General features: G+C 41.9%; 1 protein-coding gene across 1 annotated transcript; it reads right to left on the bottom strand.

Annotated features, from left to right (window-relative positions):
- Window positions 1–2,812: 2,812 nt before the first annotated feature.
- On the bottom strand, window positions 2,813–14,729 carry LOC104531952 (prosaposin; the record flags this gene model as incomplete). The annotated part of the gene is made up of 14 exons (XM_010177012.2): window positions 2,813–3,206; window positions 3,804–3,911; window positions 4,500–4,580; window positions 6,152–6,303; window positions 6,461–6,647; window positions 6,859–6,954; window positions 7,706–7,819; window positions 9,442–9,450; window positions 10,599–10,655; window positions 11,182–11,325; window positions 12,186–12,380; window positions 12,648–12,773; window positions 13,483–13,557; window positions 14,596–14,729. Coding segments are annotated over 14 exons (1,514 nt in total), but the record flags the coding sequence as incomplete, so codon positions are not given.
- Window positions 14,730–21,044: the final 6,315 nt, after the last annotated feature.

Raw genomic sequence — 21,044 nt, 5'->3', positions numbered from 1 at the left:
GCCGTTCCTAAGATAGATCTCAGTGGCTGGTTCCTCTCCTGTGCTGCTCCCAGTCTGAGGAATCTTGGATGGGCTGGGAAGTAGTGAGAACCCACACCTACGCAGGGCAATTACCACACCCCTCTCCTTACACCTTGATTATAAAATCATCACCAGCCTGCAAGTGGAGGGAGGGACCAGACTCAGGCAGGTATTCCCGGGAAGTCAAAACCAGCCCAGAACCTGCTGCTCAACACTAACCTCACCACTCCTGGCTGCAAAGGGTGGGCATGGCTGGGAAAACTGTCCTAGTGTCATGGGATATAGCCATTTTCTGAATTAGAGTATCACCCCTTTAGAAAAATAAAAGATGTGCAGTGCAGATCTTGAAGACCACTAAAGTAAGTGAATTAATAGTATATTTAGAGGCAGCCAAGTGATTTGCTTAAACCATTTAAAAGACATTGATTTTATTCAAAATGAAACAAGGAATAAAGACAAACAGAGAGCCACGTTAAATGCAAGTCAGCACTGAAGGCCGATACCAAGCAGCTTCAGCAAGAACTCCCTCCAGCCTGCGCAAGGGTGACATTGCAACACAGGGCTGTTGCCTCACATCAGGCGTTGCGCTCATCAGGGAAGAGCAGCGGTGGCAATCCTTGGCAAGCTGCCTTCACCTCAACCTAACAACAGCTTGATGGGACACGCTTCTTGCAAGGCAATGGCAACTCAACAGGAACCTGAATCCTGCCACTCAGCCCCAGATTCCCAGTGACACTTTGGGACACACCTTCTCCTGGCTCTGCAGAAAAGGGGAAGCTAACAAGATCCTTTAGCTACTAGCACACAACAAGAAAATGAAACACACAACTCAGTTTACAGAAGTTTTTATTGTTCATTAAGGAAGCCTTTGTGCAAAAATCAAGACAATGTTCTTTAGAAAGCAACTGCACATATCCCCCCCCCGGCATAACTCAAGTGGGTCAGGTGCCACGGTCCACAGGAAGGGAGAAAACTAAAGAGACTCCCAGTGCTAGCACAGGACTTCCCCCGGCTCACCTTGCCCCACAGGTCACTAGCATGAATCCATCACTACTAAAAACCCAAGAAAATTAAAACCTTGCCAACATGTAAGAGCAAGTGTCAATCCATCCCCACCTCCCCCCCCAAAAAAAATTCATGTTAAGAGAACACCATCCAGTTTCGAAGATCAAATACCGTACTACATGCCGTGGTGTAACACAACCTATACCTCCAGGGCAGCAATGCTCCACAGAGCCCATTTCCTATCTGGCAGATCTACCCCAACCAGGATACACCACTGGAACCAATGCACAAGCCTGCCAAGACAGAAAGCTGCAGGTATTTTACATCTTTAGGGAAAATTCTTTTTCTTTTCTTTTTTTTTTAAAGCCATGAGTGCTTCAGCATTCTGTACAAACACAAACAGGAAAGACAAACCAGTATTGCTACTGGTCAACATTGCCCAGACATTTAGTATGTACACATAGTAACAAAAAAGCTGCAGTTGAGTGGTTTTCCATTAAACTGCGTGAAAAGGAGTTTGCTTGTTGCTAAAGCATTGTCATTGGAGCTCCCACCTCACCCAAGACACCACAGGAACAGAAGCAGTTGCTGGCACCTTTCCAAACAGGACTGGAATTTTCAAAGCTCCACCTCTGCCCAGCCCCTCCTTCACAAAGGTCTCCTCAGAGCTACTTTGGTGCCTCTATTTTGGGGGTTAACTTGATCAGAACTATGCACTAAATGCTGGTACTGAATACAAGGTCCACTTCAAGCAACATAAGCATGATTTTCATTCTTGAAGCCCCTACACCTCAAGGGCCTGACTTGTTTCCAGGGTAGCAGCCTGCCTTGAAAGGCTGTTGTTCAGAAGTTCAGGCCATTTCTGTGGGATGCTGCAGAGCACGAAAGGCAGGTTGTCAGGTAAGCCAGCAGAGCTGCCAAGTACCTGCTACAGTGCTCTTACCACCTGCCATCTCCACTTGCTGCTCAGACACATTCCTCCCAACAGAAATGGTAACTCTGGAAAAAAATTTATACGTCAAACTAAGAAGGGCGAGCGTCAGCAAGAGCAGGTGGCAGCAATGGAAACTGCCTGGAAGCCTCATAGCGCCTCTGAAGTTTTAGATGACTGAAATATGCTATGAGAGAAAAACAAACCAAGGAACAAACCAGTGGTTTACAATAAAAAACACTTTTCCATGCATTCTGCCCCCTGTGCTGAACTCACTTTGACTTATGCACAGCCCCTGCTGACTTTTACCCCTTCATCGTCTACCAACCCCGCTCACTCCACCCTTTTGGCACCCGGCTGGCTGCATGTTGGAAGCTGCAAGGCAAAGCAGAACTGAGCAACTAGGATAAGAAAAAAAGAGAGGCATTCCTTAAGCACGTCAGCATGCTTCAAAAGACTGAAATCCCACTGTACAGGGCTTGACAGCAGAACACCCATGCTTAGATCAAGTAATTCAAGGAAATCAAAACATGATCAAAGGTTGAGGGAGGATTTTCCTTAGCTATGATAACACCACGAGCTGTAAGTGTGGTCACTCAAATGCAAAAGCGTGGTCACTCAAATGCAAATACATCTTTTTAGGTACCAGTTAGTTTGAAAGTTAGCTGGGTACACAAAGTCCCCTCCTCGGCATCTGTAGAGCTTCAAAAATTCCAGCCAAAACGATTCCAAGATTCAACATCATCCCTTAGAGTTCCCCTATGGTTACAGAGAAAATCAATTCCAGCCAGATGTCAAAAATGCAAAGCATGTAATCTTCCCAATGCTGACTACAGAAAGACATTTGAAAGTTTAGTCGCAATCCTGTTCTTTTTTTAAATTAAAAGATAATAGTCTTGTCTCATTTCACCTTCTCTGCCATTCTTCCCGGCACCTAAAAAACACTTCAGCCTACCAATTAAAAATCTACAACACACTATTTTTAGGAGCATGACAAGTTAAACTGTACAATCAGAAATATCTTTGTTAAGTCAACAATGAAGATCTGATCCTTCAACAGCAGCACTGCTACAGAATTGTTACAATAAAGGAACTTGAAGGTCAAATTGTTAATGAGGCAGAGAGAAGGGACATTTGAGATACAGCTCTCTGCCAACCTCGGCCCACATCTTTTACGAGCCATGGCGAACTTTCAGAACTGGAAATTCTTCTTCTAGTTCCACACATGACGTTTGCAGTGATCAACAGCCTAAAGGGAAAGAAAATATTGTGCATTAGCGGAACAAAGCCTGTTCGCAAAAAAGTGTGCATCTACACATGCAGTTCAACACCTTATTCTGAGCCAAGATCTTGGAAGCAAATCTGTTTTTCTTAAAGTAAGCGATTCCAGAGAGGACTAGAATAAATAACATCCTCATCCCCACCCAGAAGCTTCAGGAAAGAATGCTGATGACCCTCAGCCATTAAGGCCTGGCAAAGAAAGCATCAGCCCACAGCAATACTAGAAGCCAGTTTTTAGAGCCTGATTAGAGGTCATGACATGGTCTGTTGGCTGCAGGAACACACACTAAACATAAAGCTCACGTTGTCCCTTACTGGAGATTCTAAAATGCTAGCAGATGTATAGGGGATAGGAACAAAAGGGAGAAGAAACAGTCTGCTTTAAGAAAGCTAAGGGCTATGGAAGACCCTCTAATCAAACTCAACCACCTCTAGCTAGTACCCTTTTGCTTCCCAAAACTGGAATTCATCCACTTGAAAGTGTGACGTAGAAGCCAGAAAAGTAGTTTGTAAGGAGCTATCAAAGACCAATAGGAAACTTAAGGCAGAATCCTGCTTTACATACATTGCACTGAGCAGCAGTCTCCATGTTCTTACACCAGTAACCTGGACCCCAGACACAAGCATCATCCCCCAGGAGAGGCTCTTTAGCTGATCCACACACTCCAAGTTTCTGTGAAAAGACCAGCAGCAGAGTCAGCATCTTTCCATTTGCACCAAGAGATCTCAACTCCAGCCTTACGTCTGAGCTTCCACCTGACTAAGTGTGGAAGCAGCACTGAGGTAGCTTCAGGAGCTCCCACAGTACCATGCAAAACTGACAACTGCAGCCATGCTTGCAGCTGAATGAGTAGACATGAAGCAGTAATCTAACACGAGGAAGAATTAAGGTACCACAACCATTTCTTCATATTAAGTTTTGAGAAACAGAGCTTCTAGAAAAAGATATTTCTCAAAAACTGTAATTTAACTTCCTCTCATCGCATTCAGGGCACATGACACCATGTTACTGAACCTCAGCAGTGGATAACCTAACCACTGGCAGCTCTTTTCTTCTACCCTTCCTTGCACAGGGCTGGCAGTCACACAGCTGTCCATTCACTGAGGCCGAGGCCTTGCACAACCACACTTGCCCCAAGCATTCAGCGTGCTGATTTTTATTCCAGCATAGTTTCTGCATGCTGGGCACTGAAAGGAATATGGAAGAGTAGGCAGGACTGTATCAGAGCCCGTACTCACTAGAACAAAACGCAATACTCACAGTGCAAACAAAAGTGGGATCCATCATTTCTGCCAAGAGTTGCACAACCACGGGTTCATACTGTTCCACAAACTGCACACACTGTAACAAAACACAGGTTGAGAGATTCTCCTGTTAAAGCCTTAGAAAGAAGGGGAAGAAACGGTCTCCAGCAGCAGGCAGGCCTGTTACACTACTCCAAACACCCTGATAATACACTCCAAACTGATAAACCAGAGGCTTGAGCTGTGCAGACTGAAAAGGACTCAGCATCACACTAATCACACAACTGCATCATTTTTTGCTAGCACATACCTGCCTGCAGCCAGTCACGATGAGAAAGGGGTCAAAAGGAAAAGAGCAAAGCAGGACAGACTTTGATTAACAAAGCTGAGTCTCTAATCGTGGAGATCCCTGCTGTCTCAAGAAGACAGCACACTGAACAAGCTGGAGACAAACGCACTGAACAGGACGGCAGCCACGCAGTAATGACTCCTATGCACTTTTAGCCCAAGTAGTTACTATCCACGCTTCAGACCAGGCAGCAGGAAGAACGCTTCCCATCGGTAACAGCCAGCCCTCTAGTGGAGAAGCCATCTCCAAAGCACAGAAAGATGCTGGCGTTCTCAGCACCGATTAATAAGCAAATCACAGCTATTAAACAGCCTCACAGCAGTTAGCAGGAATAGCTGTTTCATAGCTACTTTACGCCTGTATATTGTATGACTAGTAAACTTACAAGCCGTTGCCACTTGCTGACACTCAGCAGCCACCTAATAAGATTTCCAGGTAAATCCTGACAGCAGTAGTCTAACAGGTGTTGCTTTTTGGTGTCTCACTGGAATTATGCCAGCCTACTTCCAATTACTTTGTTAATCCCCTGAACAGGATCAGTGCTGAGGAAAAGAAAACTTCAGCTGTTCCCACCCACTGTTCACAGAGGATTTCCAGGCAAACCTTTACTGACTGCAAATTAGTACAACAATCCAGCCAGTCAATTCAGCCCTTTAAAAGCCTCCGTCTGTTCAAAGGGGTGCCAATCCCCAAGGATAGGGAGTGTGAAAACCTAATCCCCCCTGCACCCAAACTTCTTCCAGCCTCTAGCAGAGGAAGACTGACTACTCTTATAAAAACCACCAGGAGATGCTGCTCTCTAGTTTTTCCAAGTACTCTGTAAGATGTTCCATCCTTCTGTTCACCTCTATCTGCCTTGTTCTGACTGGAAGGCAGGCTGCCCCACAGCAAGGCCTGTGTGGTCATTTGACTACACAGAGCAAGCCTGCTCCCTCTTTTTTGCTCTACTGCACATGAAAAGCTGCTAAGCTTTTGTGCTAACTAGTAAAGGGAAAAACCTAGGAAGGATCAGGTTGCTGAACACAAGCCAGTCCCCACTGCACCTGTGGACAGTTTGTCTCCAGCCAGAGACCAAGGCAGTCGGCCAAACACAGAGACCTCTATTACGAGTACCTGGACATTTATAGCAGAAGCAGAGACACTTGAGAGATGGACCTAAAATTAGCATGTAGACAGAATATCAGGGGAAACACTCAGAAAACGAAGCAAGCATAATTATCACTGTAGGACTCATGTCAACCGAACAAATCAACAAGGACAGTTCCCAGTCATTAAAAAGACCGTTGCTTTTTCGCCTGTCTCCTGCACAAGTGCTTTACCTGATCACTGACAGACTCTGGTAGGAAGTGACAGACTTTTTCTAGTAAAGCCTCAATTTCAGCTGTCGTGGCATTCTTCTCCAGTTCTTTGTCTGCATAAGCTACCACCATCTTGCAGATATCACAGAAGCCACCTGCAGGTTTCACTAAAACTGAGAACAAACAAAAAAAAGTCAGTGCTCAGGTAGTTCCCCCAACCAGAAGAAAGGAGGCAGCATCAGCAAAGTACTAAAGCATATGCCCTCAAAAGAGATACAATCAGAGGTGAACTGGCTCATTTTGCAACACCACTGACTCCTTGTTACCAACCTGGCTGCTGCGGAGGCTTGTTGACTGCACAGCATTTCAGCATAACACACACAGCTTCAGGATTTGTCGCCTCCAAGAGCATGTCAATCAAAGCCTGGCCATAGACATCTATGAAGTCCTTACACTCGTCTTTGACACTTGCTGGGAACAGGTAGCAGACCACCTCCATTTCATGTACAATCTCCTCCTGAAGCACAATGAAGGATGCGTGGCAAATGAGGAACGGAAATCTGACCCAATTCATAAGTACGTCAGTAAGTCTTCTCACTCCATCTCATCCAGGATGGAAATCTTGCTCTCATGAAAATGGGCAATAAAATTAACTTTCCTTCCCCCTCCAATACAGCCCCATTTTAGCCAAAGCCTAGGGAGAGGTACCATTTCCACCACTTACACACCTCTGTCTTGTTGCTCTCCAAGAGGCCAGTCACTTCTTTCACCATGGTCTCGCATATTTCACACAGGGAAAAAGTCTTCTCTTGAACTGAGGTTTTCTGAGTACACAGAAGAAACATACAAAACAATAAATCACACTGGACCACATTTGACCAAGACAATTCATAAAAGATCAGTCTAACAGCATTCACATTCAGGTGCAGCACGCATTCATTTACCTAGCTGGCTAGTTTGAGCTGAATTCAAAAGGTCACACAGAACCCAAAACCAGCCTCAAAGGTCTCAGTAAAAAGCCTTTCTGAATGAACAGTTATTTTGTATGACTAATTAAGACTACAATCCTCAGGTTGTATAAGGAGGAGAGCTGAATCTAGTAGATATGGAGAAATAAGCAGCCCCACAGTGACTGGAGTCAAGGGAAATATGAAGTGTTTTTTAAAATACACTAACTGAAGACAAAAGTATTAATTTACCAGAATTAAGAGTGCTCTCCTGTTTGCAGAAGAAACCTAGAAATTGAAGGACTTGAGGGAAATTATTTGGAGCCTGTTAATCAGAAGTTAACCGTCTTCAAAAGTGACTTTCCTTTCCAAAAACACTTCAGCCCATATCAATTTTCATCCTGAAGAATTACCTTATAGCTTTGGTTTAGCACAGGCTCTGCTATTTTAACAAATGAGTCAGCTCTCCTACCTCACAGATGAGCATCAAAAACAAGAACAGGCCAGGAATTTCTACGCAGGGAGATTTGGATTATTCTATGCATAAAAGCTCATATTTTTCTGTTTCACCTAGTTCACTAAACAAAAAAGGAAGGCAAAGCTATTGAGTACAAAAAGTCCATCTTACCTCCACAGTTTCCATTTTCACTTCATGAACCACTTGAGCTGGCACCAGAGTCTGAAGGGGAACAGATTTCACAGAAGGACAGAACCCAACCATGGCACAAATGTCCTTTGGTTGCTGGAAAGAGATAAGTAAGCAATTTTTAAAAGTCTAGATGACTCTGCCCTTTTTACAGAGCCTGTGAGCAGGCACAGAGAACAGTTTTAAAAGGCTCCAACACGACTAGAAGTTTCATGACTACTTCTACTTCAAGTATTGCCAAAGCATTTGATATGGTTATAGGCAGGACAACTACCAGATGAAATTTAGCAGTTCCTTTAAAAGAGGAGGTTAGGTCACATCCATTTAAAAACGCCATTTACCATGAGCTATACAAGCCCTTCAAAGGAGTTGACTTAAGAGCTACCAACACCAAAACAGGCCACCAGCATCACCTTAGACCTGCATCTGCAAAGCCGCTCCCCTGAAAGCTTTAATCAATCACAGAAAGGGCTAATTATCCTGACTTCAGAGTTCACCCAAAAGCTGAAAGAAATGCCTAGAAGGAAGGACTCCTTTTATCATCCACAAACTACCTTCTTTAAAGTTTCCAGTAACACCACATTATGCAAACAGATTCCCACATTACTGAACAAAGCCTACAAGAAACAAAAGTTAACCACGTTAAAACCTAAGCTTAACCCTTTTTACAAGTATCTGCAGTAACTGTATTCCAAGTGTTCTTTTCACAGTAAGAGGGAAAACAGCAAACAGGAATAAAGCCTTTCAAAAGGCTTTCTAAGTCTTTTAAAAACTCAAAGGTTTTAGAAACACACATTACTAAATGCAAAAATAAATGCCGGACATGAGGCAAACTGCTCTAAGGAGGCCACGTTATACCCACACAAAGTGAGAAAGGCTGTAGAGAGTAATACAGAAAACTTGAATTTTCCCACCTAAAGTCTACTTAGGGTAAAAAAGTTACCTTTGGTCCTAGGAGTAATTAGAAGATCATACCCCACCGTGCCACCAAGGTATCAAGCTTCTTACAGCAGAGGTTTATGCAACAGTTAATACATCATGCTACAAACCCATTGCACAGGCACAAGCAGTAACTCCACGATACACTGCTGCTTCAGACTACTCCAGGCAGTACCTTTAAGTCAAGCCCTTTGGTTCATGCATTGTAAAGAAGCATTTCCAGATATTAATGTTACAGCAACACCCACATACACACAACACGTTCTCTCACAGAGAGATGACAGACACAAGGTCTCCTGGGACTGGTTAAATTAAAAAGTCCAAATAGCTCTAGGAAGCAGGAGCCTAAAGGCATCCCACATCATCTTTTCAGTTTGTATACTCAAAATGTCTATACCATTGTCCTAGATTTAAAGGTTAACCAAGCAAAGACCTGGGGACAGCTTCACTCAAGCCCTTTTGAGCCCAGACTTTAAACCAGAAGCTGACAGGAGCCACTGGCATGATTTTTCTACATCTAATCCTTCTGGTCAAAGCATAATCAAGCTGAAATCATAACAGCACAAACTGGTATCTGGAGCTGGAAGTAGGACTGATCCACTGAGGATTTCTATAGTCTTTCTCTGTTTTAATCACATAAATATCCCTTGTATCTGTCAACACTGAGTACAATCACACCATGTATATAGCTAATAGAGCAAGAAGTGAACTACAAGCCCTTCAAGAGTAAGAAGTGAACTACAAGCAGGCTTATCACCACAGGCAAGTTGCTCACCTACCTGATCCTTCTGTTGACAGGGGAGATTGGAGACAGAGGAAGAAAGGAGAAATTAAAGATAACAGTTAAGAGGGGGAAAAAAAAAAAAAAAAAAAAAAAGAAAAACCTCTTTCCACAAAGATGATGGAATATGACATGGTCCCCATCCCAAAGATTCTTAGCATTGCTACAGCAACTCACACTTAATTGCACAGTGCTAACCAGCATTATTCATTTGAAGTCATTAAAGCATCCTGGACAAGACTACCTCTAAAGGTAACAGCCGGATGCAAGGTGTGGTCATATTCTAATTTCAGGTATTAACAACACATTGCATTGCAATGCTTAAAATGAGAAACTAATTGTTGTTGGAACAAAGACTTGCTTCCCACCCCCAAATGCTTAAGAAGCAGTATGAGCTTCTACACAGCAAGTGGGAATAAAAAAAGGCCACCGTGTTGCCAAATTCAGGTTCAAGTCAATCACATACTCTATTCACAAATTCACCTATAAAATTTGTGATGTTACTTCTGGCATCTGGGCACTGCACTCTGTAAGGAAAGGCTTTCCCATTTTCTTTGAAAGGCTTTGAGATCTCTGGATAAAGGGGTGCTATGGAGGTGGGCAGAGGTAAAACGTACTGCACATTGCTGCAGAAGACCCGAGCTGGTGCAGTACCACTCCCTTTCCATTACCCCCATCAAGAGCCCAGACAGCAGCAGTCTTGAGATAGCAGTTCCAGAAGAAGGATGTTTAGTCTTGCTTCAGACAGACATGTTTATCTCTAACACTTGAACCAATTTGGCAATGCTGTGACAAAGACCAATTCTAATATGCTTAAGCCTGTATGTGGTGGGGAGTGGGGAAGTGGTCTAAGTACAGGACTGAGATAAAAGAGAATAAAGGAACATGTGATGCATTTTCTGTGTTTCAAAGGATTGGAGTGATTTTGCACTGCTGAAATGGTTGTGAAAGAAAAAGCAAGTGGTAAAGGAAGCATTCTGAGACTGAAGTTACTATCTAATTAAATGCCAAGTTCAAAGCATTAACACCAAGCCTTATAGAGCAAGGGCTCTCCCTAGAAGTTTACTGCAGTAAATGTTTCCTGTTTCCAAATAAGTTAGCTACACAAAGCAGAAAAATGAACTGAGAGCAAATATTTTATTTTACTGATCTTACCATGTGCATCATCATTTGGATAGCCAAGTCAGAATATTCAGAGATATAGTTCTTGCACTGCAGGAAGTGGGAAAAGAAAGTCTTGTAAATATCAAACCACTTCAGGTGTTGAGTTCATCTAGAATTTTCTAATACATCTCAAGGTATTAATTTACCTGCTCTACTTCGTAACTATTCTGTTGCCTTTTAGAGCTTGTCCCAAATATAAAATAGCATTTCAGGTTACACAATCATTGCACAGATAGCTGCTTATCTGATAAGTCCTTTTCTTTTCCTCTTGGAGCAAAAGCCATCCCCCTCATTGATATGACCACATTACCCTGCCAGATCATTTTTAGGAAAAAGGCCTTTAAGGGTTAGCAGCAATCTGGAGTCGTTTTCCTCCTCCCTAGTCCCATGCACACCATCCCACCCATGTTTCTTAACCAGATTTATTATTTCGGTGTTATTGTTACACTGTGTAACGTGTCACACTCTCCTTTGTTTTAGTAAACAGAGATTACATTGATAGGAGTAAGGTACTGAACAAACAATTTAATGTTTGTATACAGGAACAGGTTTTTAAACAAAAAAGATAGCTTACCATATCAGACATTTCAGGTCCCAAACGGTCACACTCCTCCTTGGCATGAGCAACCAAAGACTTTACAAAAGATGAGTTTGTCCTCACAGCTTCCTGAACATCAGTAACCAGCTGAATGCAGTCCTGGCATACTTCCCCACTCCCCTGGACAAAGAGCAAAAGGAAACTTAAGTTGACGTATCTCCACATAGCACGTTTTAGAAGCTTCTGTTACTACCAAGTTTTAAAAGCTATTTTGAACAATACACAAACCTTAATAAGTACTCTAGTTGTCTCTGAAACCTGAGATGACTGTTAAGATACCCAATCTCCAAAATCTCTTGGTTTTGCTACAGACCACAGTGGGAAGGTTTCTAAATTTGGAATCGATCTTACCTGCCACACCTACAGCAGCTTGTTCTCCACCCACCCAGCTGTTTAACTCCCATATCTAGGCTTGCTACCAAGACTCAGCCTCTACTCACAAGTTCACTGTCTCATCTGCTCCCCTTTGTCAATTATTTGTTCTTTCCTGATCCAGTGTGTGAATCTCTCTGGATTCAGAGACGAATGCTTCCCCCGAAGGGCACAGCTAGCAGATTACTCAGAATGTGGGAGAATTAGTCTTCCTTTGAACACTGGTGCGACACTTGCTCTCATAAGAATTTTTTTCCAGTAAGACCTGCTTGACTACTAGAGCATTGGATGGGAACAGCCCAGCACAAGACTTGCCTTTAGACTGCAGTTGTTAATCCAAGATGATACACATGGTCCACAGGAGCTGCACCTACCATCTTTCTTACCTTTAAGTCCACAGATAAAGGAAAAAAGTAGTTGTCTGTATGCAGCAGCACAAAATTCAGTAGGAGATAGTCACCCAGGTGAAGCACACCAGCTTAATTTGCGCCCAGTACAACAATCCCTTACCAAGAATCATCAATAAGTTCTCAAGCAAAGGAACAATGAAGCTTTGGAGCAAAAAACATACACTTCTCTTGCACACCGGAATAGCACTGCACCCTTACCTTAGACTTCTGCTTGGGTTTGTCCTGAGGGTAAAGGAGAAGAGGCACATTAGCCATGAATGGGGATGCGAGTTCAGAGAAATCCAGCTCTGGTATCTTATTGGATTGGAGTTGTTTCTGAAGTTTCATTGCTGCAAGGTGCTTCTGAAGGGACTGGCACAGTGAGAGGGCAGTACATACAACTTCAGGGTTATCCTAGAGGAGATAAGATACATACATAAAGCTACGGACTGATGGCACTTTTCTATGAAGTTCAGAGTAGAGAGTCTTTCAGCTGAAACATGACAAGAAGGGAAAACGTTTCACAGAAAGGAAGCAGTCTTTGAATTTACACCATCATTTGCAACACCAGCGATCCATACAGGACTAAAGGATCATATGCACAATCTTATGTAGAAGAGAAATTCAGGCATCAAAAGGAGCACTATTAATTCCAACAGCTGCAAATTGTTATCTACTTACCAGCTCTTCTTCAATCATATTCATGATAACTGGTAAGTAGGAATCCACAATTTCTTTGCACTCAGAGACCAGGCCTTGGTCAGAAAGAAACTCGCATGTCTTTTCCAAGTAAGAGCGGATCTCATCCTATGGAAAACAATGTGGGCTACAGACTATCAAAAGATAGAGATATAGATATCTCAAATATGGCTCTTTCCATTCCCAAAATGCATGACACAAAGCCTAAAAAGCTCCTTGGACTCACATTGGTCCAGGCAGCTGGCAAGCAAAACTAGAATAAGGTTTTACACTACAGGTCTATTTTCCCCAGTCCTGAACCTTTGATGAGACCTTGCCAAAGTGAAAACATTAAATACTGCTTGCAAGGCCTGCACAACACAGTCTTGCCATAGAACATTTATATTTAAGAAAAGGAAGTTAAATTATAGACTAGTGGGACAGCAATTTGTTTATATTAAGTTCTCCTAGGTTCACAAAAGAGAAAGGGAAGAAGTGTCCAAAACCAAAATAAAGTCTATTTGATGTAATCATCCACTTCTACAGACTGCAGTATCCCATCTTTTAAGATGGATGGCCCACTGGGACAAGAACAATTTTATTAAGCATCCACAGTCAATAAGGGGTGTGTTAAGAGCATGACTGGCTCTAGAATTTGCTAATCACTAAACCAGAAGAGGCTGTTTAAAAGCCTTTCCCCATGTACTCTGGCCCCTTTCAACATTTGCTGCTTGGGCTGGGAAAACATCATGCAGACTACTCTTCCACCTCCTCGCCTTGTGATCTTGTTAAGACAATGAAATCAAGTAGTGCCTTGAAGAAGGGGAGCTCTGCTTACCTCTGTGCCATTATCCTTCAAAACCTTGCCAGCCACTGTCACAAGTTCCTTACACAAGTCACAAGGGATACTGTTCTGCAGAGAGAAGTAGAGATTAAGTACCTGTAAATGCAGTGTGCAAATAACACAAAGGACAAGCATCACATTCGGACTTGAAATTAAGGAAGAAATACTGGCTGAAGAGCCAGGGTGGGAAGAGGTGTTTTTAAATAAACAGTGAGACTATTCCAAGCCTGTCCAGCTCCAGCTCCTTCAGTAAATCAAAACAGTATGAAGAAGCAGGGATGCTACCACTTGCTCATTTCACCTAGTCCCACCTCCCTTGAAGTATAAAGTCTACCGCCCCAAGAAGCCTTCTCCCGAATCTTCTACCTTACTCTCCAAAGAGTTCATACTTATTAGAAATATAAGAACTTTTCAGGCAGCTTCACTCATTTTAGTTGTGCCCTGCCATTCTGACATTCCTCCCTTCCCCTACTTTTCCACACACTGAAATGTATCTCGGCCCCAATACAGCCAAGTTGGGCTGAATGCTGAATTTTACTGTGAGTGAAATACCTTTATTCCTCTAGAAAACTGTGAAACGATACCACGAAGTACAGCTACATCTAGTAAAGCAGCACTTACATTTAGTACAAATGCAATTTGAAAAGCCACGCTAAATGTAACATTTGTGTCATTATTTACTGTCAAAGCTTTCATCATTTAGCATATGCTGCATCTTTGTGGAACTTTAACTTACAAGAAAGACATACAGCTTTTTTTTTTTGTAATAAGCCTATCAGTCTGGCATGGCTCAAGTTAAGAATAAGAAAAGGTTCTATGAATTGGGAGTCAGCTTAATAAAAAGGAAGGAGTCTGAAATCCACTAGCACTATTCCACAGGTTGCTTGGTGATTGTGCAACAGGTCATAGAAGTCAGCAGACAAGTTGTGCAAGGGAGAGAAGCGGAAAGTAACCTTTATCTAGCACTCAAATTAAGACATAGTAACCAAGGCACAGCCAGACGTAGCACTTAGCTCTGATCAGAGACCTGAAAAGTCTTCATCAGCATACAGAAATCAGCACTTAGATCAACTACAGTGGGAAGAAGTCTCAGTAGCCGATACTTACTACAGTCGGCTTGTTCCAGACATTCTGCTGGCAGTGTTTCACTGCTCCGCACTGCGACGCTGTCCGAACGCTCTGACACCATATCTCCGGGCCCTTCACACAGTCCTTCTGCCACAAAACAGGGCTTGCCACAGCTGACAAAGAAAGAATTGTTCTTTTACAGTTGCACATTTGAATGATTTCTAGTCCAAAGTAAGCAGGTTAATTCTGTACAGTATAACCACAACCTCTCCAGTAGCTCAGTTCAGTTTACTAACTTTTTAAGTACATTTCAATCCAGCAATTTCTACCTGAAACATAAGAATGAGTCCCAAATTCAGATACACAAAGAACTCCAGAAAAATCAACACAGTTGAACTTCCCTACTTAAGTACCCAAGCACCTCAGCAGTCCATTGCCCCATCATCTACCTTTTATTAAAAAAAAATTAAAACAATCTACCTTTTGTAAAAAAAAAAAAAAAAAAAAAAAAAACAACAAAAAACAAACTAAAATCCACTTTGCTTAGCACACAAGAACTGCCAGATGATTTGAAACAGAGAAACTGCCCGTTGCAGAAATCCATGCTTCAGACAGCTGATTCCCAAAGTTACAACCCCCCGTTCTCCTGTCCTACTGTCACTTCAACTCTGAATCAGCCGTCACATCTAGCTTGTAATTGCTGTCTGCATTTCTTCTTCCAGGTGAACCACCCTTTTCTCATACAGCAACTGAGCGAGCAAGGAAACTAGATGGATTAGAAGCCACAACAACACATTACATGGAGGACTTAAGAGGGAGATGTGGGCCAAAACATTGATCATAAAAAGAAAGTCTCAAGAAAGTCAAAGCAAAAGAGGTACGGAAAACAATGTAAGACATGTTCTATCATATAGTTTTTAAACCCATTAAATCTATTTAGACTTTTATTCAGTTCTTCATTTGCATACAGAAAAATTTGTGGGGGTGAGAAACAAAAAGTACAAGTCCTTGTCTGGACATTACCTCCTACCTCACGTAGAATTGTCTTGCAACCTACAAAGTTTTGAATTAATAATACGGAACACCACTTATGGATAGTCTTGCTAAAGAAATGTAAAAGATCTGCACTATTAGTACGTAATAAAACAAGTTAATCAACCGCACCTTTTGGGTGACTTTCCAAGGGGGGGGTTGTTTGTTTTTAATTGTCCTGTCTGGACTGGACACTCAACTTCTCCCAGTTTTTCTACTACCATGCTATCTGTCAGTAGGCTCAGTTTCTCACCAATCACCTATGTTGCACTAACCTATGAAGAAACAACTCCTAAAATCCTGGAGCAGACAGGCTCCAATGAAATCTGCCATGATCTAAGCCTACAAGGCATTGCAGTCAAAGCTTATTCAAATAAAAATTTAAAAAACCCACAAAACCAACCCATTCAAACCTATTAGCTCTGTAAGTGTTGTTTAGGAGCCATTATCTTTACGTTAATGCTGTTTATGCATCAAAAAATGCTGTAAAATTACATGGTCAACCAAGAAGTAGGAATTAAGATGTTTGATTCCTGTGAGGCTTCTAGTAAGGTTATGACAGGTGAACAATCACTTTGCTATTTCTCACCTCTTGGTTCTACGCAATTAGAGCACCAACGGTTGAATTACCAGTGCAACTTACCAGGTACATAGCCACTACCCATCAGAGCCAGATAAACACTGCTTTATAAGTGTCATTCTGCAGCCTTCTCAGCTGTTGATTTGTAAAGGCTCTTCACACTGGATTTCACAGAGGAATGACCCATTTATTCTAAGAATAATGTGCTTTGCATGCTTAATTTTCCACACAAGAGTTTGAAGTTTGCTACCCTCTCTCACAGCAAAAAGACTAGATTGCATATTCTTTTTCAGCAATACAGCACACTAGGACTGCTTACAAGACCATAGGAGTAAGGCATCAAAGCTTCTAATAATGTATGGTTAGTAAAACATTTACAGTCTATTCTAATTTACAGTATTATTGATCTGAAAGCATGAAGAATACTTAAGTTTCTAAGTCAGAGTGGTCAACCAAAGAGCTGTCAGCTCTGGCAGGATGACAATAACCAAGTATACATTTGTTTGAGGGGAAGATTTATTCTTCTCTTTCAGATCCAGTATTGAACAGTGGTAGGAAGACTCTGCAAGAGTCAAGCTCTAGATAAAGTCATGAAAGACCCTGACTTTAAACAGTGGAATTAAGGGTTTCCAACTATTTACAAGTATAGCTTTTAACCTATGCCTTTAGTTCTGTAAATCAAAATAAAATTACTCCCCCACCCCTGTTTGAAACATACTGTAAAACTACAAAATTAAACTATAAAGCTACAACAATAGTTACTCCAAGCAGTATCTCAAACTCTTGAATTAAGAGATCATCTAAAACACAAACAGAGGAATTCATGCTGTGACCTGCACTGGTTTGATCTAGCTCTTAATGAGCTTTCAGTTTTTGTTTGGCTTTTTACTTTAAAATCCTGTCACTGTATGACTTTTCAGATCCATACCAGCTTCTGCAGAATGTCTAACAGCTGGTCTTGTTCCCTCTTCCTCATAGCCTCTGACCTAGTCATTATGAGTGCAGGACAAAAGAAATACTATGCTTCAGATTTATGCTTACTTATCAGCTTTTTGGTCTGTATGTCTTTAATAAATTCCCTGTTGTATGGCTTCTGTATCAAACAGATGCTCACACCAAGTCAGTCACCAGCTCCCTGGCTTGCACGGCAAGGGGTATCAGCAGGGTTTTGTCAGGTTACGTCACTGAAGCAGAAGAAAATCAAAGAGCAAGGCAGTGGTCTGAGAGCTTTTGAGGTGAGCAGAGTGCAGGTTGCAGATAATTCTGATCAGAAGAGAAAAAAAATAGTCTTAAATTAGATTGAGTTTTGACAGTACATTAACTACTTGATGCTTCCCTGCATCACATCTCACTAATTTGAAAGAAGAGTAATTTCTCAGAAGATGTGTACACATCCATGCTTTGTTCAGATTCTGCTCAAAGCACTGCCACCAAGCACATGGTCACTTTGAATATGAGAATAAGGACGCTAAAGTTATCTGCAATCCTCTACAGGAAGACCAAAAAGACCTCTACAGGAAAACAAAATCTCAGAAGAGCCTGACACCAGGAGGGACAGTGACAAATGAGAAGCCAGTGAACACTGAAAACTAGTTTTAAGATGCAAGTAAGCACCCCAAACACCTTCCAACTGGTATTATTTAAAGTCCCCACTTCTGCACAAAATCAGAGCAAGATGAAATGCCAATATACCTAAGTGACTTTTCCATCAAAAAAAGCCACCAGATTCAGGAAACCTGAATCAGCTATGCCATGAGGATGAACACTTATCTACAGAAAACAACGGAATAGCAGTGTCCTTTCAGTTACAAAGGACACTGGTGAAGTTCTTTATTCTGAGAAGACAACTTTAGTTTGATGCTCTCAGTACAGATCTTTCTGGTCAAATGGTGACTAAGCAAATTTGTCAGGGCAAGACATCACCAGCACATTTTAGAAAGCAACGACAAAACAAAGACAGCGTGCACCAAGCATGGCAGCTTCTTTTCTTCCATCTTTCACAGTGACTTTAATACAGTTAAGCTTGTATTACTTTATTCTGTATTATGTGGAAATATTTTTATTACGTAACTCAATGTCCAACAAGAAAGGATGAACCTTCATTGTAAGAGTACCCACCCTCCCTTTCTGAACAACCTGGGAAAAACAGAAACAAAATGAAAGAAATCAGCATTAATTTAGGTCTTGCAGATTCAGAAAATATCCTGAAATCCTTTATTGTTCCCACTACGTTTTTTCTTTAGCTTGTTCTCCTACATAATGATGAAAGAGCATTTTCCCTCATCTACTAATTTACATTACAACAAAAGCAAATATGCCAGTGAATCGTGTTAAGACCTTGTGCTGTTTCACAACAGAACAAACAGTTCTGAGTCCTAACAGTTATCTTGCCTGTTGCCTCAAAATAGCCTCTGCTGCAAGGAGAGTGACACCTTCATGTGGTATTTCACATCCCCAGCACAGTAGCAAGCCAAGAGAAAACAAAGCACTGTCGGTTACCTCACACAGCTCTTAAGGTTTGCTAAATAAACCCAACGGGATTACCTTCTTAGTTATCTCTGGTATTCCTTTATTTTATATATAGTTCTTTATCTAAGGTCACCCATTTTTAAACAGATTTCTCCTTTCTCTGTATATTAGCTCTGAACAGTCACCCATCGTGCCCTCCCAAACCTGCCCCCCTTCCCCGAAGTTCTTGCAAGTCACTATTTTTGGAGCACCAAACAAGTTTATCTGTGAAGGCCAGGGTGTTCCTTTACTCATCCTCTTCACCAGTTCCTCCCTTCTTGAACTGCTTCCCAGATGATGAATTCTTCAGTTTTAGAGGAATGGTCTTTGCTCCACTAAGCTTTTCCTAAATTAAGCAGTGAAAGAAAATGAAGGAGGAAGAAGAAGGAGGGGGTAGGAATACAATCCATGTATAAAGGGTACATCTTTCAGATGTCAAAGTCTACAGCTTTCAGGCTTCTAGCCAAGCCGACAGCAAACTGGCACCCTAGGAACCTTGCATACACTTGCAGCTTCTCAAAACAAAACATAAAAAATAAGAGGGATTCATACCCACTCTGACCTCTCTGATGCTCGTGTCTGACAGACAAGAGAAGTCATCTCCCAGAAAAAAAGCGTTGCCTCAGAAACACAGCCTGAAGCCCAGCAACATAATCAAAATATTCCAAGAGCTGAAGGTTAACAACAGAAAAGGAAAAACCTTTTCTTTGAGGCCCAGGTCAGGAACCTAACACTGCCAGAACACGAGTAACAGAGTCTTGACAAGTGACAGCTATGGCACATCAAATGGGGGCTCTGCCAGGAGTTTACACAAAAAAACAGTTTAAAGGCTGTGAAGACAAAGGGAAACCTTGCTCCACAGTGATACCACCCTACTTACTTCAGCAACTGTGCATTAACTCCCAGACACTTCTCAAAGCAGCAAATGCTAACTATCACCTCCTCCTTCGACACCAGGCATCTGGAATGGGAACGCTAACATGCGGTCAGAAGTCAGGGAAGCAGAAGGGACAGCCCACTCGGACAATAGCACCTTTTCTAGTTGGAAAGCTTACAGAGCCATGCGTGTAAAAGCACAGCTCAGTTCTTCACTCTTCTTCGGGAAACAAGAACCTAAAAGGAAGCTGATGATGGCTGGATTACCATTCTGCAAGGACAGCTACTGGAAAACTGTTAGGCAAGCACCTTCCTTGAGAGTAACCTTCCCTTCTCTCAGGCATTTGTGTTATTCTTCTCCCAGGAAGAGCCAGTCTGAATTTCTTCACAAGATTCTCAGAAAAACATCCTAAGCAATCCCTTCCAAAGCTGTACTGAATTTACTAATGAGACTTTCGTGATCGTGCTTAAAAGTTAACACCTTATATAAGCTTCTATGAACAGGGATTCTGTATGGACCAGATCAGATTCCCTAAAGAGACAGAGGAGAAACCAGAAAACCAGCACCCAAAACACAGATAAATTCAGCTTGAAGACTCGACCCTCGTCCAAAACAAACTGTGTGGAAACCCTTGGGGCGAGTAGCAATTTTACAGACAAATTAACCTGCAGTTGACAAGAAAAGCAAAGAGCTGAGCTGCTGATCACTTTAATGGGTTGAAGTCAAATGCAGAAGATGAAGGTGTAAGAGTTAACAGCACCCCAGTTTAGCAATTTTACAGACAAATTAACCTGCAGTTGGCAAAGAAAAGCAAGGAGCTGAGCTGTTGATCACTTTAATGGGTTAAAGTCAAATGCAGAAGATAAACTGGGATGCTGTTAACTCTTACACCTTCAAGACAGTCTAATCTGTTCCAAGTATATTAACATTTATGAGGGATGCTCTTTCCCAGGCTGCCCTACTTGGCAGCGTTAAAAAAAAGACTACTCAATCTCCCAGAAATGGCCCATCGACCAAGTGAATGCATCAGTCTTCACCATTCTGTGCTCAGTTAGTTACTGACTTCTCCCCATTTCTTTTGAGAACTGCAAAAGCAAAGCATGCTTAAGTCAAAGAAGTCAAGAGGGATCAATTTCTCTTCATCAAAACTTACAAAGTGTCAACAAGTGAAGGAGTAACCTCAATTCAAAGTTATCTGAAGGGCTCAGTACTCCACAGCCTCTCTGGTCAGTTACTGAGTTTAAGCAACATTTCAAAAGTTGTAACCACATCACAGAGTAGTTACTCATGACAAAGGTCTACTATGCCCCTGGATTAATGACCACAATATTTGAGAGATTACAGGCAATCTGCAGAAGAAATGGATGAAATCTGGCTAGCTGTTAACAGTATTCCAGATGTCAGTTAAAAATTAAGGTCTTCCTGTGCAATATCTACTGATCAAGTTTTAAGCTTGAAACATTTGTAACTAGTGTAATTCACAATAAATTA

The sequence above is a fragment of the Antrostomus carolinensis genome, unplaced genomic scaffold (genome assembly GCF_000700745.2).
Source record: "Antrostomus carolinensis isolate BGI_N321 unplaced genomic scaffold, ASM70074v2 scaffold33891, whole genome shotgun sequence".
Taxonomy (NCBI): domain Eukaryota; kingdom Metazoa; phylum Chordata; class Aves; order Caprimulgiformes; family Caprimulgidae; genus Antrostomus; species Antrostomus carolinensis.
Note: the sequence above shows the minus strand (reverse complement) of the source record. Positions and strands in the feature narration are given on the sequence as shown.